The sequence below is a fragment of the Gymnoscopelus braueri genome, assembly GCF_963280865.1.
Source record: "Gymnoscopelus braueri genome assembly, chromosome: 15".
In the NCBI taxonomy this organism is placed as follows: domain Eukaryota; kingdom Metazoa; phylum Chordata; class Actinopteri; order Myctophiformes; family Myctophidae; genus Gymnoscopelus; species Gymnoscopelus braueri.
In genome coordinates, this window is record NC_137620.1 from 40,174,875 (window position 1) to 40,190,790 (window position 15,916).

At 44.4% G+C, this 15,916-nt stretch overlaps 1 protein-coding gene across 1 annotated transcript; it reads left to right on the top strand.

The window, feature by feature from the left end:
- Window positions 1–446: 446 nt before the first annotated feature.
- Window positions 447–15,387, top strand: LOC308101886 (tripartite motif-containing protein 2-like; the record flags this gene model as incomplete). Its single annotated transcript, XM_080451419.1, has 13 exons — window positions 447–542; window positions 2,718–2,869; window positions 3,101–3,281; window positions 3,744–4,003; window positions 9,571–9,709; window positions 10,159–10,344; window positions 10,977–11,172; window positions 12,123–12,226; window positions 12,593–12,760; window positions 13,512–13,680; window positions 13,839–13,909; window positions 14,105–14,245; window positions 15,235–15,387. The coding sequence occupies 13 exons, from the start codon at window positions 447–449 to the stop codon at window positions 15,385–15,387; spliced, it is 2,016 nt and encodes a 671-aa protein (XP_080307545.1).
- Between the last annotated feature and the right edge of the window lie 529 nt (window positions 15,388–15,916).

Sequence of the window (15,916 nt, forward strand, 5' to 3'; positions counted from 1 at the left end):
AGCATTATAATGGGATTGTATCTCAAGGCTCGACCTCTCCTACTGGCTGGGAGGGTGGAATAAGGGGTGCATCTGAAAGTTAGTGCCCCTCACTCTTAGTACAATTTAGAATAAAAAGGGCCTTTTTCTGAATGTTTGGGGTGTAACTCGACCATATCCATGGGTATACTTAAAGAGTGCGTCTGAATGTTTATCCCCTCCCCCCTGTCGCCAGAGGTCGGGACAAAATGTCTGTTTGAATGTTAAGAATCAAGTTGCGATAATGGCGTGCTCCAAGTAATAATTTTGGCCCCTCCCCCTAACTACCGAAGGTTTTTAGGCCACCCTTCGGTGCACAATAAGCAGTTGTAAAAACTCACGCTTTAGCCCCTCCCCCTGACCGTGGTGTGGACTAAGGGGCTGTGTCTCTAGTCTAAGCCCCTCCCCCCCCGGGCTGCCTGCCGTAGATGGAGACTCAGCAACACTCGGACAGCAGCAGTGAGGAGTGTACGGTACTGGAGGCTCCGCCTGGCAAAAACACCTGTCCTACACACACTGGGAAGGTAACACGCCCGCACACATGTGCACACACGCACATGCATGCACATGCACGCACACGCACACGCACACGCACACACACACGCACACGCACACGCACACACAATTACATTTTAAGTCTGCCCGGCTCTACTCAAATTGTAATTGGACCAGTGTTCATTTCGTCGACTAAAACTGTGACGAAAAATGTTTGTCGACTACCTTTTTTTCACAGACGAAAACAAAATAAAAACTAAGCTATGACGACTAAAACTAATATATTGAACATTGTGTCAACAAATAAAACTAGACTAAACTGTTAGTGAGGGACGAGTGGAGAAGAGATCCAGTAGAACTAAAAGACAAGTCATTTTATGTTTGGTTGCGCTCCGGTGTTGCGCTCTGAAAATAGCAGATCTACAAGCTCACAACGCGTCGCGCTGCGGCGCGTTGTGAGCTTATAGATCTGCTATTTTCAGCACGCAACCAAGTGCAAAATCAGGCATTACGACGCCATCAAGGCCTGCCAAAGGCCGACAAAATCAACTCAACTGTAGATTTAGTCGACTAAAATCAAAAACTGAAACTCAAAAGACTATGACTAAACTAAATCAAAATGTGCTGTCAAAATTAACACTGACACACACACACACACAACCTCATTGGCCGCTGCAGTTCGTTGGAGCGATGTGTCTTCGCGTGCATAATACATTATAAAGCGAGGCGAGTTCCAATCCAATCCACTTTATTTATATGGCACATTTTACAACTTTTTCAAGGTTTCCAAAGTGCTGTACAGAAAATCAAAAACCAAACACACTGGGTAAGCTAAAACACAGAAACTCTCAAAACGGGATCAAAAGCCAAGGTATGGATGGTGGGGCCCAGTGTGTTTATCTGGTGGGGCCCAGTTTGATATGGGAGGGGAGCGCATTCCATAATATGGGGGCTGCGACTGAAAAGGCTCGGTCACCTCTGGTCTTTAAACTTAGGACTTAGGGACCTCAAGTTTCAACTGGCCCGCAGACCGCAGTGACCTTGGGGGAGCATACACCTCTAGAAGGTCAGAGAGATACTGAGGTGCCAGGCCAAGATCCAAGCTGCTGTGCATGCTGCTGTGACATACAGCCCCAAAATCCAACATGGCGTTTGACCTTTTTATGTCTATGGTGGCATCCTCCATGTGTTATCATCCCTGCCCCCCCATCTCCTTCACACACACACACACACACACACACACACACACACACACACACACACACACACACACACACACACACACACACACACACACACACACACACACACACACACACACACACAGAGTAATGCAAACAGAGGACACAGTCTAAACAGACAAAGGTCAACGTTGTTGTTTGTCTGTAGAAAGCAGTGCTTTGGTGTTAATCAGTGGCTTAGTCAACGTTCAGCTGAGCACAGTGTGCACTAAAAACACCCACATCATCACATACAGGTATAGAGAGTATAATGTCTACACAACACAAACAGACACAATCATCCTAAATCTAAACACTCACTATAAGGTTCAGGTGCAAACACAAACGTCCACCTCAGCAACGGACCGTTCACTCTGCTACTGTCTGACACACTGCTGGAGCGGCACTTCTTGACTCTCTCTCTCTCACACACACACACGCACACACACACGCACACGCATGCACACACGCGCACGCACACGCACACGCACACGCACACGCACACGCACACGCACACGCACACGCACACCAGTGGTGTAAAGTAATTAAGTACATTTACTCAAGTAATGTACTTAAATACAATTTTGAGGTACTTTTACATTACTGGAGTATTTCCAATTTTCAGTACTTTTACTTCTAGGCAAATATTGTGCTTTTACTCCACTACAATTATTTGAAAACTTTGTAGATTTTGATTATTATTACAAAGCATACATTAACAATTTCAGCCCTATATACATTTCGGCTATTTTTATACATTTTATACATTTGAAAACTTGGGACATTTTGCATAACGACTACTTTTTCCACCACTGACAGACACACACACACACACACACGCACGCACGCACGCACGCACGCTCGCTCGCTCGCTCACTCACTCACTCACTCACTCGCTCACTCACTCACTCACTCACTCACTCACTCACTCGCTCACTCACTCACTCACTCACTCACTCACTGCAGTCTCTCTCTCTCCTCCAGGTGACAGATGTGTACTGTAGGCAGTGTGAGTGTGCAGTGTGTGAGGATTGTCTATCAGGGGACCATGAGGGACACACCACTGCCCCCCTCAGCCAGACACTGGAACTGCAACGCAACACACTGCAAGAGAGACTGGGGGCTGCGAACAACAGGTTTCAGGGAGTGGGGGGGTTGTTCATGCATGTATGTACCAGTACACACATGCACGCACACACATGCACGCACACACACACAGGCAGTCACGCACATGCACACACACACACACACACACACAAACACAAATCAAACTCTGCAAGGATAGCAACTCAACTCTCTCTCTCTCTCTCTCTCTCTCTCTCTCTCTCTCTCTCTCTCTCTCTCTCTCTCTCTCTCTCGCCCCCCAGGCTCCCACAGATCTCGGACGCCCTGGGCTTCCTGAAAGAGATCCTTCATCAGCTGACCAATCAGAGGGCCTCCATCGAGGAGGACATCCAATCAAGTTTCGAGGATCTGCACAAACAGCTCGACGTGAGGAAGAGCGTGCTGCTGATGGAGCTGGAAGTGACGTACGGACTCAAGCAGAAGGTATAGTGTGTGTGTGTGTGTGTGTGTGTGTGTGTGTGTGTGTGTGTGTGTGTGTGTGTGTGTGTGTGTGTGTGTGTGTGTGTGTGTGTGTGTGTGTGTGTGTGTGTGTGTGTGTGTGTGTGTGTGTATCCCCACATACATTTCTGTGTGTTGTCACTGCTGTTGTATCCTACTGGCTCACCTGCCAACGAGGAGCCCCCACCAGGAGGACGTAGAGCCTTCACAAAGAGACACAAAGAGTCTCCTTTGTGTCTCTATACCGGAACCGCTGCCTACCGGTCCGCCGGGCATCAAATTATTGGCTTAGGAATGAGACGAAAACTAAAAAATATCCATGAATTCAAGTCTCCATGGGGTAGATAGAAATTAAAAATATTTTGGGGTGAACTATCCCTTTAAGATAAAAACAAAGTAAAATGACTCTAGCCAACCCCCTCTGTCTGTCTCTCATGTCTCTTTCAGGTCCTCCAGGGTCAGGTGGACTCCCTCCTGCGTGGCCAGGGGGACATCACAGCCTGCTGCGCGGAGACGGACGCGTCCATGGCCGCGGAGGCGTGCGCGGAGAGCCTGCAGCCCGAGCGGGAGCTGGCGGAGAGGCTGGAGAGACTGGCCAGCCAGGGTCTGCCCTGTCAGCCTGAGGAGAACGACCAGCTGGACCTGGTGCTGGAGACGGACGGCATGAGGAAGTCCATTCACAACCTGGGGAACATCGTCACCACCAGGTATTACTTGATCCCCTTTATCATGCTGCATTGAGGTTCATTACCAGCTCCACCTACAGGACACACCATTGTATTCTGTATTCCTTAGTAGTAGTCCGTGAGCCAGGACCCCAAAAATGGGGTCATCATTTCCATCTGGGGTGATTAATTCTCATAGTGATTTTTGGGTAGGTATACACCCCTAGAGCTAGGAAAAATGTGATAGCCTTGCATCGGTGGTAGCTATCTGTGTGTTATCACTCCTTTTATAACCACAAGCCAAAACACAGTTTTCAAAATCCGAATGAAGCATTCTACTTCAAACTGATGGTTCTCTCTTATTATTGACCCTTTCTCTCTGAAAAATGGTTGGGATAAAGCTCAGACTATATATTGTCCAGAAAGGTTGTTAAAATTTGCATATCTACAATATTTTTCTATTACAGGCAGTGACAACATAGTGACTATATGTGACATAAGATGTACTTTGGTTTTAATGAAAGATGGAACACAAAGGGTTCCTTTGTAAATTACCTATAGATTTAAAACCATGTTTACATACATAGATTCTAAGGAAATGTATTATGAAATTCAATAAACAGAATATAGTGCAATGGGTAAGAAAATATCCAAAATGGCCACTACACACACGCCTGGCAATTTTTTACTTTTAATCCGCTTGTCTTAGAATACCTCTGTTTAATACCTCTTTTTTAGGGTTTTCATATGTAGAATCCATTCCTGATGTTATTTTTTTAATATCAGGTCAATCATGTCAAAGGTCAGGTCAAGGTTAAAATTGACCTCTGGGAGAACAACAAATGGAAACAACTTGATGAACATTCATGGTTCACTATTCATTTTGTTTTGTGAAAAGTGTCATTAACATGTCACAAGAACTGGTATTCATAATAACATGAATGTAAAATGATATAATCTAATGTCAAATATGTATCTTTTGCAACTACATCTGTATTCTCCAACCCACATCCTGTTCTACCTCATCCTCCTTATTAACATCACTCCTCATCTGTAGCTTGAACATATCATCAGTAACCATCTTCACCAGAGCAGTTACAGTACATCAGTGATGTACTTCTCACTCTCTGTGCCCTAAATTTATATTGCACCATGTCACATAGCTCTGACGGTGGGGTCACCCTTAGCAATGACAGGAACAAGAATATCCTAGATCTCCTATCCAAATTTTGTGACATCAAACGACTTGTCAGGTGGGGCTTGGTGGTCTGCCACTTTCCACAACATCACTTGTAAATAAATGAGCCCACATCTGGTGCAACAGGTTGGTCGGTGTTGGAGAAAGGGCCATTGACTTGTGGCACCCACCTCACCCAGCACATCAGGGTAGCCTGGGAAGTTCCCTGCCAGCAAAGTGTAGTGTGCTCTGATCTTGCCTTTGTCATACATATAAGACTGTCCCATCCCAATGCTCCATCTATACTTTACACTGTAGGTCCACCTGATACACCCCAATACACAGCATACAACAGGACAAGAACATCAGTGTAATCACTGAGCATGTGTATCACACCCTTTCCAGAGATGGCTGCATCAGGGATATAGGAACTCATGGTGATGTCTGCCTCATCATGACTAAATGCAGTATCTATCGTCAGCACTGAAGGTGTACAACATGCTCAACGGCTTCTGCTTAATGTTCTTACTCTTCATGATGACATCTCATGTGGGTAAAGGACATTACTATTCACAACAGCATGGGGGCAAATTAGCCAAGGATGGGATTGAAGAGATGATCTTTCTGTGTGTGAGGAATCCTACACCCCAATATTTTATGACCAAGACACACCAGTGCTTCAACTCTCCCTCTGTTTCTGCACATTTTGGGGAAGGCTTCAGTCCACTCCACTCACATGCATCATGACAGCATCTTTCCTGATCGTTATGGCAGTCTGCTCCCCAGACTGGTCAGCAGAGACAGTCATCCAGAATCCATCATGGTGCCGACAGACAAGGTCTAGCTTAGCCTCTATGCTATGGCATGGAGCACATGCATCTTCAGCAGGCACTGGGTTAGATATCAAGCACACTGCACATGGCCAGCATGGAAGAAGTGCTTCAGTCATGTGCTTCATGAGAGAAAAGGTGAAGTTAATGTCAATGTGTCTCCCTGCGCATTCAAACTGGTGGATGTGAAGTGTAGGAAGAAGTTGTCTACCCACTGTCAGCCAGTAGGATGGAGATGTGCAGTGTCCAGGTAGGCTACTGCTGTATCTGTTCAAATGTCTTTGGCCAAGTTGATAGAAACCACTTCAGAGTGCTGCTGATACACTCAGGACTGACCACTGAACTTGCCTGTCATGTTCTGCAACCACATGCATTTCCACTTCCAGTGCTGAACCTTGCATCAGTTTTGCAATGCAGCTGAAGAATGACTGTATAACATGCATCCCACCGGGATGCACAATTACATTATAGAGCTTATATACCTGCATGGTGTCAACAAACGGCTCCATGTCAATTGTGAGGTGAATAGGGCCTGCTGTACATGTCAACCAGTGACCATATCTGCTGCCTGCTTGGACACCTGGTTGGACGATAAGGTGCGAGAGAGACCTTGACCTGACCTTTAGCACATAGGCCAAAGACTGACCAGCAAGTCAAAATATAACATTAGAAATAGATTCTAATCTACACCTATGAATGCCCCCCCCCCCAGGTCCCCATATGAATCACGTTCACGAAGTTCACAGATTCCCTCACACAACTGCAATATTTTGTTGTTTTTAACATAATTTAGTACAATGGAACATCACCATGGGATGGACACCATCTTTGATTTGGCAATAAGAAATTAACTGATGGTAATTTCACTGATTCAGCCATATTTCTTGAACCCTAAGACCTAGTTTTAGACACCAAAACCACCTTTCTAGGTTGAACAGTATCATAAAGCCATTTAAGCTCCTGGCAGTCATATTGGACGCCATCTTGAAAATGATGGCTTTACGAGAAATATAATTTCCTAGATTTTTTTGTATGTTCTTAAGCATGCCTAGACGTACCAGAACCAATTGAAAAACCTTTTGTATATTTTTTTGGGGGGGGTTAATAGTATGTTTTCATATATTGACCCATGTAATTTTCGCCTAGTGTTATAACATAAAATGCATGATAGCACCCATAAAGCTACCATTGGTGCAAGGCTATCACATATTTTCTAACTCTAGACATGCATACCTTGACAAAAATCACTATGAGCATTAATCACCTCAGATGGTAATGACCAACCCCCCTGGCTCACGGACTATAGGGTGGTCCTCCTTAGCATCTCGCAGGTTGCTACATTGGTACACTTTTATCTATAAAGCCATTCTTGGTAATTCCCCTTCTTACATTTGTTCAAAATTTGAACTTAACCTCAGATCAAATGCTTGGATGCGCTATGTCGTACCCAATACCAAATCTGAGGCAGGGAAAAAATACCTTGCGTTTTTTGGGCCCTGGTCGTGGAATGATCTACAGACCAGATAAAAATTGGCTTCTCTGATCCCCCTTGTGACTTTTAAGAGGATTGCCATGGGCACACTCCCCAGCCATTGCTCCTGCTTTGACGAGTAGCAAATGCTGTGATCTTAGTTTTATATTAGTTTAGTAGTTTTATGATTGTTGTTATTAGACTTTTAATAGTCTGTATTTGGTGCTATTGGTGGTAGGTTTTTGGTATTACGGATGTCATGTTTGTCTTTGTTATGTCCTGTATTGTTGTTACTGGCAGAGCTGTGTAACATTTATTTGCCTCTTCTCTTGGCCAGTGCACACTCGTAAAAGAGACAATGGTCTCAATGTGATTTTACTGGTTAAATAAAGGTTAAAAAAATAAAATAAGAAAAAATTAACACATAGACGGCGTGCACGCCCACACACAGACAGGCACACACACACACACACACACACACACACACACACACACACACACACACACACACACACACACACACACACACACACACACACACACACACACACACACACACACACACACACACACACACACACACAAGCATGCAGAGAGAAAATCTTTAATTTTTTTATATAGTAATGAATGGTTTTATTTCCGTCTTTTTATTTCTGTCTGACACATGACTTAAAACATGCTTACAAAAGGTATGACGTGTGTAATTCAGTAATCAGTAATGTCAGCAATGTTGTATGGATGTGTTGGGCGGCTGTGGCTCAGGAGGTAGAGCAGGTCGTCCATTGATCCGTGGGTCGGCAGTTCGAATCCCAACTCCTCCTGTCCACATGTCGAAGTGTCCTTGGGCAAGACACTGAACCCTACATTGCCTCCAATGATTCGGTCGGCGCTAGCTTGCCACCATTGGTGTGTGAATGTGGGAAAAGTGGGGACGCTGGCGTCGACTGTTCGCCGCTCCACCTCCCAATTCCCCCCCCCCTGTATGAATGAATGAACCATTGTAAGGCGCTTTGAGTAAGTTTGAGTACTTAGAAAAGCGCCATATAAATGCAATTCATTATTATTATTATTATTATGTGTGATCAATGTAGTGTGGGGGTGTTGCAGAGTGTGTAAACTGTCTGAATCATAAGGGAAACAGGCAAAAGGGTGCTGTCATCTGGAGAGGGACACCTAGAAGAGAGTGGCACCCACTCTTTTATAGGGCTCCAGGGAGCACTGGCCAGGTGCTCCCTATGCACCTAATTAGGAACCCCAAGTTGGCCGACGCCTATAGGATCTGTGCGAAAGATACACACACACATAGGGGAGTACACCATACAACCACACAGGCCCTGCAAGCCAGGCCAAGGGGCCGTGACAAAACACTGTCACAGCTATAGTAGTGATAGTGGTAAGCAGTGGTGGAAAGTAACTAAGTACATTTACTTAAGTACTGTACTTAAGGACAATTTTGAGGTATTTGTACTTTACTTGAGTATTTCCAATTTCCAATACTTTTACTTCTACTCCACTCCATTACATCTCAGAGGCAAATATTGTACTTTTACTCCACTACAATTATTTGAAAACTTTAGTTACTAGTTACTTTGCAGATATAAATTATGATATTATGAAACATACATGAACCACTTTAGCCCTATTTTATACCTAGGCTATTTGAAAATAGCCGGTCTACAAGCTCACAACGCGTCGCGTCGCGTTGCGACGCGTTGCGACGCGTTGCGACGCGTTGTGAGCTTGTAGAGCTGCTATTTTCAAACATTTTAGTACTTTTACTTTTGGTACTTTAAGTACATTTTGATGCCAGTACTTTTGTACTTTTACTCAAGTACATTTTTAATTCTGGACTTCTACTTGTAACAGAGTATTTCTATATTGCAGTATTGGTACTTTTACTTAAGTAAAGAATTTGAGTACTTTTTTCACCACTGGTGGTAAGTCAAGACAGTTTTAATCAACTTCAGTAGGATCAGTAGGGTGAGGGGCGGCTATCAATTTTGTACGTCAAGTTGGTCAGAGGTCAAGGTCACAGGTCAACGTCCAGCCCTTGGCTGATGGCTGTACATATAACAGCGCTTCAGCCGGATGATGTCATATTATAAAGACTTTAAATGAAATGTGTCCTCAGCGCGGTGGCCAGCCAGAGTGAGGCCATGGGCTTAGGGCTGGAGCAGTGCATTGTGGGACATACAGCCTCTGTCACCATAGTGACGAGAGACAAGGCCGGGGGAGCCTGCAAGAGTGGCAACGCTATTCTGTCAGCTGAGGTGTGTTCAACACACGCACGCACGCACATACACACACACACACACACACACACACACACACAAACGCAGAGATCTGTACATGAACACACACACAAACGCACTCACGCACACGCACGCACACAAATCGACGCACACACAAACACGCACTCATGCACACACAAACACGCACTCATGCACGCACGTATGCACGCACGCACACACATACACACACACACACACACACAAACGCACACAAATGCACGTGCACACACACACACACACGCGCATAGGCGCGCACACACAAACACGCACGCACTCATTCATGCACACACACGCACACACATACACCAAAAATCCATTCACAACCTTGTCTTTACTATGTCTAATTCTTATTTGCCCTCCCCCTCTTTCTCTTCTCCACTCCCCTCCCCTCCCCTCCCCTCCCCTCTCCTCTCCTCTCCTCTCCTCAGGTGTTTACTCCAGATGGTAGTATAGTAGATGGTGAGATCTTGGATCATAAGAACGGGACGTATGAGTTCCTCTACATAGTGCCTAAAGAAGGAGACTTCTCATTGGCCCTCAGGCTGTATGACCAGCACATCAAAGGAAGTCCTTTTAAACTGAACGTGACCAGGATGTCAGACGCAGACGTAGAGGTGAGTTCGTTTGCATGTGTGCGTGCATGTGCCCACATGTGTGTGTGGGCTTGTGAGTATACCACTGGTTTAAAGTGACTAAGTACATTTACTCAAGTACTGTACTTAAGTACAATTTTGAGGTATCTTTACTTTACTGGAGTATTTCCAATTGTCTATACTTTTACTTCCACTCCACTACATCTCAGAGGCAAATATTGTACTTTAACTCCACTACAATTTGAAAACTTTAGTTACTAGTTACTATAAATTACTACATTATAAAACATACATTAACCACTTTAGCCCCATTTTATGCCTAGTTTATGTGAAAATAGCAGATCTACAAGCTCACAACGCGTCGCATCGCGGCGCGTTGTGAGCTTGTAGATCTGTGTACGTGCACTTACGCACATGTGTACACTGTTTCTTCGTCCCTCTCTCTCCCTCCCCCTTCTATCTCTCCATCTTCCTTCCTCTCTCTCCCTCCCCCCTCTATCTCTCCATCTTGCTCTCTCTCTTCCTCCCACCTTCTCTCTCCCCGCGCCTCTCTCTCCGTCTCTCTCTTATCTCTTTTAACCTGATCTACTGTATCTCTCCATCTCTCTCTCTCTCTCTCTCTCTCTCTCTCTCTCTCTCTCTCTCTCTCTCAGGAATCCCCTCCCACCACCACGGCCACCAGCTCGGCGGCGAACGCCACCCCGTCCACGGGTTCCTCCGAGGGGGCTAAGAGACGAGGCAAGTCCCCCGGCCAGAAGAAGAAGGGCTCCAAGAGAGCCAGCAGTGCCCTGGGGACCCCGAGACGCAAACACCAGAACCCCATCGAAGACGACCTCATGTTCAAGATCGGTGAGAGAGTGTATCCCATAGATTAGTTTAGTTTCATTTAACAGCATGAAACTAAATCTAGGCACTTCAGAATGATCCTTCATTACTTTGATTGTCTCTGCTGGATTTTTGTGATCATAGCTCGATGCTTTAAACTGCACGTTGTACGACCTCGCAGTGAGGCTGTTGATCAGCTGTATGAAGGCTCTTTGAGCATTTGTGTTGGAAGCTTCATCTTCAAATGCATGTTACATTGGTGTTGTTGGGGACAACTTGGCTTTTCACAGCTTGCATTTGACCGTGATTTCATCACTCGTCAGAACCGCTCCAATCGCTCCATCTTTGCAACGGTGTATCGGCCTCCCGTGTCCGTGTGTGTGTGCGTGCGCGTGCGCGTGCGTGCGTGCGTGTGTGCGTGTGTGCGTGAGAGAGAGAGCACTTGTTTTTCACTGGCCAGGATATCCGGAGGTTATTATTTTCGCAAAGGGAATTATATTTTCCAATATTAATAAAATGGAGTGAATAGCTTGTTCCCATGGACAAGTATAGGTTTATGAACGACCAGACCATGAAACAGATTAACGAGCTCTGAAAACGCTTTGTGCTATGACCATATCTAACTATATATATATACAAGTAAGACGCGCGAACGCTGGAAGCAAACGCAGCTCGGAAATATTGTGTATTTACGGACTTGTAATCCGTGTTATTTCACCGTGATGGGGAGAGCGTAGAGAGACAGTCGTGTACAAATGGAACCAAATGGACCCTGACGAGTCCATTTGGTTCCATTTGTACACTCTGAGTTAAATTAACATTGATTTTACAACATAAATTGGGCTCCTAGAGATAGAAATACCATTAAATGGGGAATGAGAACCACTGCTGTAAGATGTACTGTAACAATCTTGAATATGTTGCCCTTTCTCTCTCCCTCTCTCTCTTCCTGTGTCTCTCTGTCGGTCATGTAGGTGCAAAGGGCAGGAACAAAGGAGAGTTTACCAACCTGCAGGGAGTAGCCACTTCATCTACAGGCAAAATACTGATCGCTGACAGCAACAATCAGTGTGTCCAGGTAACACACACACACGCACACGCACATGCACGCACGCACGCACACACACACACAGTCACACACACACACACACACACACACACAGTAATACTTTTAAAGTTGTTATTACTATTGTTATCTGATTTTGCACTGTTGTTTGCTGTATTTAACTTTGGTCAGTACAGCACTGTATATATATTTGTTTAAAGCGCTATACCTATATGTGTGTGTGTGTGTGTGTGTGTGTGTGTGTGTGTGTGTGTGTGTGTGTGTGTGTGTGTGTGTGTGTGTGTGTGTGTGTGTGTGTGTGTGTGTGTGTGTGTGTTTGTGTGTGTGTGTGTGCGGGTCCGTGTGCATGTGCATGTGCGTGTGCGTGTGCGTGCGCAGATTTTCTCCAACGATGGGGAGTTCAAGAGTCGTTTTGGGGTCAGGGGTCGGTCGCCGGGGCAACTCCAGCGCCCCACGGGCGTGGCCGTGCACCCAAGCGGTGACATCATCATCGCCGACTACGACAACAAGTGGGTCAGCATCTTCTCCTCCGAGGGCAAGTTCAAGGTCAGTGTGATGACCGGTCATCTGGGAGGGATGGGGGTGTGATTAATAAGAGTATACTCAGAGTAAACAGCAGTGGTGGAAAAAGTACTCACATTTTTTACTTAAGTAAAAGTATCAATACTGCAATAAAGAAATACTCCGTTACAACTAAAAGTCCGGAATTCAAAATGTACTTCAGTAAAAATACAAAAGTATTGGCATCAAAATGTACTTAAAGTACCAAAAGTAAAAGTACTCATCTTGCAGAATATCCCATTTCAAGTTTTCAAATGTATACAAATATTTTGAAAATAGCAGATCTACAAGCTCACAATGCGTCGCATCGCGACGCATTATGAGCTTGAAGATCGGCTATGTTCAAATGGTTGAAATGTATATATAGGGCTGAAGTGGTTAATGTACCTTTTGTAATAATAATCAAAATCTACAAAGTAACTAGCAACTAAAGTTTTCAAATAGTAAAAGTACAATATTTGGATCCGAGATGTAGTGGAGTAGAAGTAAAAGCATTAGAAATTGGAAATACTCAAGTAAAGTACAAATACCTCAAAATTGTACTTAAGTACAGTACTTAAGTATGTACTTAGTTACTTTCCACCACTGGTGAACAGTATATTAAACCGTGTACTGTTAATTCTTCTATCACACAATTATGTATTTTTCTTAACTACCAATTTGTTTTCCAAGATTGTAATGTGATTTATAATGTATGAATGACTTTTGTTTCCTTGGTTTAATACTTGTCCGTCAGACCAAACTGGGCTCTGGTAGGCTGATGGGGCCAAAGGGTGTGTCCGTGGACCAGAATGGTCATGTGATCGTTGTTGACAACAAGGCGTGCACCGTGTACATCTTTCAACCAACTGGCAAGCTGGTCAGCAAATTTGGTAGCCGTGGCAACGGGGACAAACAGTTTGCAGGTACTGTACTATACAGTAGGTAATTACACTAATATTAATGTATAGTACAAGTGATATTTTATGGTTAAAACAGTCTTTTTGGTGAAACAGTTAAAGCTTAATATTGAGAATATCAGTGATGAAGGTAATGATCTAACCTCTTGTCTTCCTGACTCCAGGTCCCCACTTTGCAGCCGTCAACAACAACAATGAAATCATAGTGACCGACTTTCACAATCACTCCGTCAAGGTACAGACTGTTTTATTTACACAAATGTATAATTATATGAGATTCTAAGCCATGTCAGCCATAACCCAATACACTAGACAGGGAAGAATAAGTGAAGAAATCTGAAGAAATCCAGTTTTTCAGGATTTTATTTGATGTATGTATGCATTCTGAACTGAACTGAACTGTGTCTGTGTCTGTGTCTCTGGTTGTCAGGTGTTTACCCCAGAGGGCGAGCTGGTGCTGAAGTTTGGGTCGAACGGAGAGGGGAACGGACAGTTCAACGCTCCCACCGGAGTGGCCGTGGATGTGAACGGAAACATCATAGTGGCCGACTGGGGAAACAGCCGCATACAGGTAGGAGGGAGAGAGACATGGAGGCACAGATACACATTAGATTAGATTACATTAGATTAGATAAAAAATGTTCACACATTTTCAAATATAAAAAAAGAAGAAAATAATAAGAAATAGCAGATCTACAAGCTTACAACGCGTTGTAAGCTTGCAGATCTGCTATAAACAAAAACATAGTATGTTTTTGTTTTTGGGCTAATATCATTTTCCATTTCCATTTGTTTCCATTCCGTCAAGCTCCCATTGTATTTCGTCCTCTGTCCACAAGACGATGAGAGCTTGGCGTTGCAGTCATAGCTCCATGGACCCACGTTTTTTTCCATTATGCTGATATTCCTCGGTCTATAAGAACAAACAAATTCAGTCAAATCACCACCAATCACTTGGGTGATCCAACTGTGTAACCAATCAGCGATAAACTGCTAAAAGTGGTCTTGGTCCTTACCAAAGATCCTGTTTGGTTACAGTTAAAAAAAATCCCATACATCGAACTCGGAACAAAATGATCGTACCAAATAATTAAATGTTTCCTAAATCCTAACAGTTTTTGAAAAAACGTATGTTGCTATATCAGTTGTTCTTAAACCTTTTCATGCCAAGGACCCCCAACATTTTATGTATTTGGCCACGGACCCCCCATCTCAAATATGTTGTTCCAGGGATCTCCACAGAAGCAAAGATTTGAGTTAAAAATGTTCGCTTTAAAAATATATATATTCAACGATTTGCACAAATTTTCAAGATTTTTTTAAAATAGCAGATGTACAAGCTCGTAGTGCGGCAATCTGCTACTTTTTTTAATAGCCTAAGAAATCTGAAAATGTCACAGATGCGTTCCCGGTCTTAATGGGTTAAAAACTCTCAGAAATTAAAACCATGTCTTTTTAGTGCCAACTCTCCATTCTCTCTCTCTCTCTCTCTCTCTCTCTCTCTCTCTCTCTCTCTCTCTCTCTCTCTCTCTCTCTCTCTCCCCCCCCCCCTCCCTCCAGGTGTTTGACGGCAGTGGTTCCTTCCTGTCCTACATCAACACGTCGGCCGATCCCCTGTACGGTCCCCAGGGACTGGCCCTCACCTCGGACGGACACGTGGTGGTCGCCGATTCCGGGAATCACTGCTTCAAAGTCTACCGCTACCTGCAATGATGAGCAAAACGGACGGATGGAAGGAAAGAAGGAGGGACGAACAAGCATGCGTTGGCGAGATGGAATTAAGGACTGAGTAATTGAAAGACCTGGTCAACAATTTCTAAACCCGAGTAACTACAGCTTCAATATCTGCCTATAAGACGATGGGTGATGGATGGATTGAAAAAAAGGGGGAGGGTGAAGGAAGAACGGAGGAATTGAAAAAGACGTTCTGAGATGGTTCCCATGATGTCAAAAAAAAACTATGGATGTAATAGGTGAACGGGAGGAGGAAGAAAAAGAGATGTGATGATGAGACCGGCCATCTTTCTATCATGAGGAACTCTAGCCTGGCATGGCCAGACTAACATCACTGCGTAGATATTAGTCTGGAATCTCTGTGTGGAACCTGCATTTCCGAGGGCCAAATAATAATAAAAAATGCCTCTGGTGATAAACCCGCCCCCATATTTGCATACTGGGCCCTGATTGGTCCCTCACAACTTCGGAGGGAGAGAAATCCAATCTCTATTGAGAGGGGCCAGAC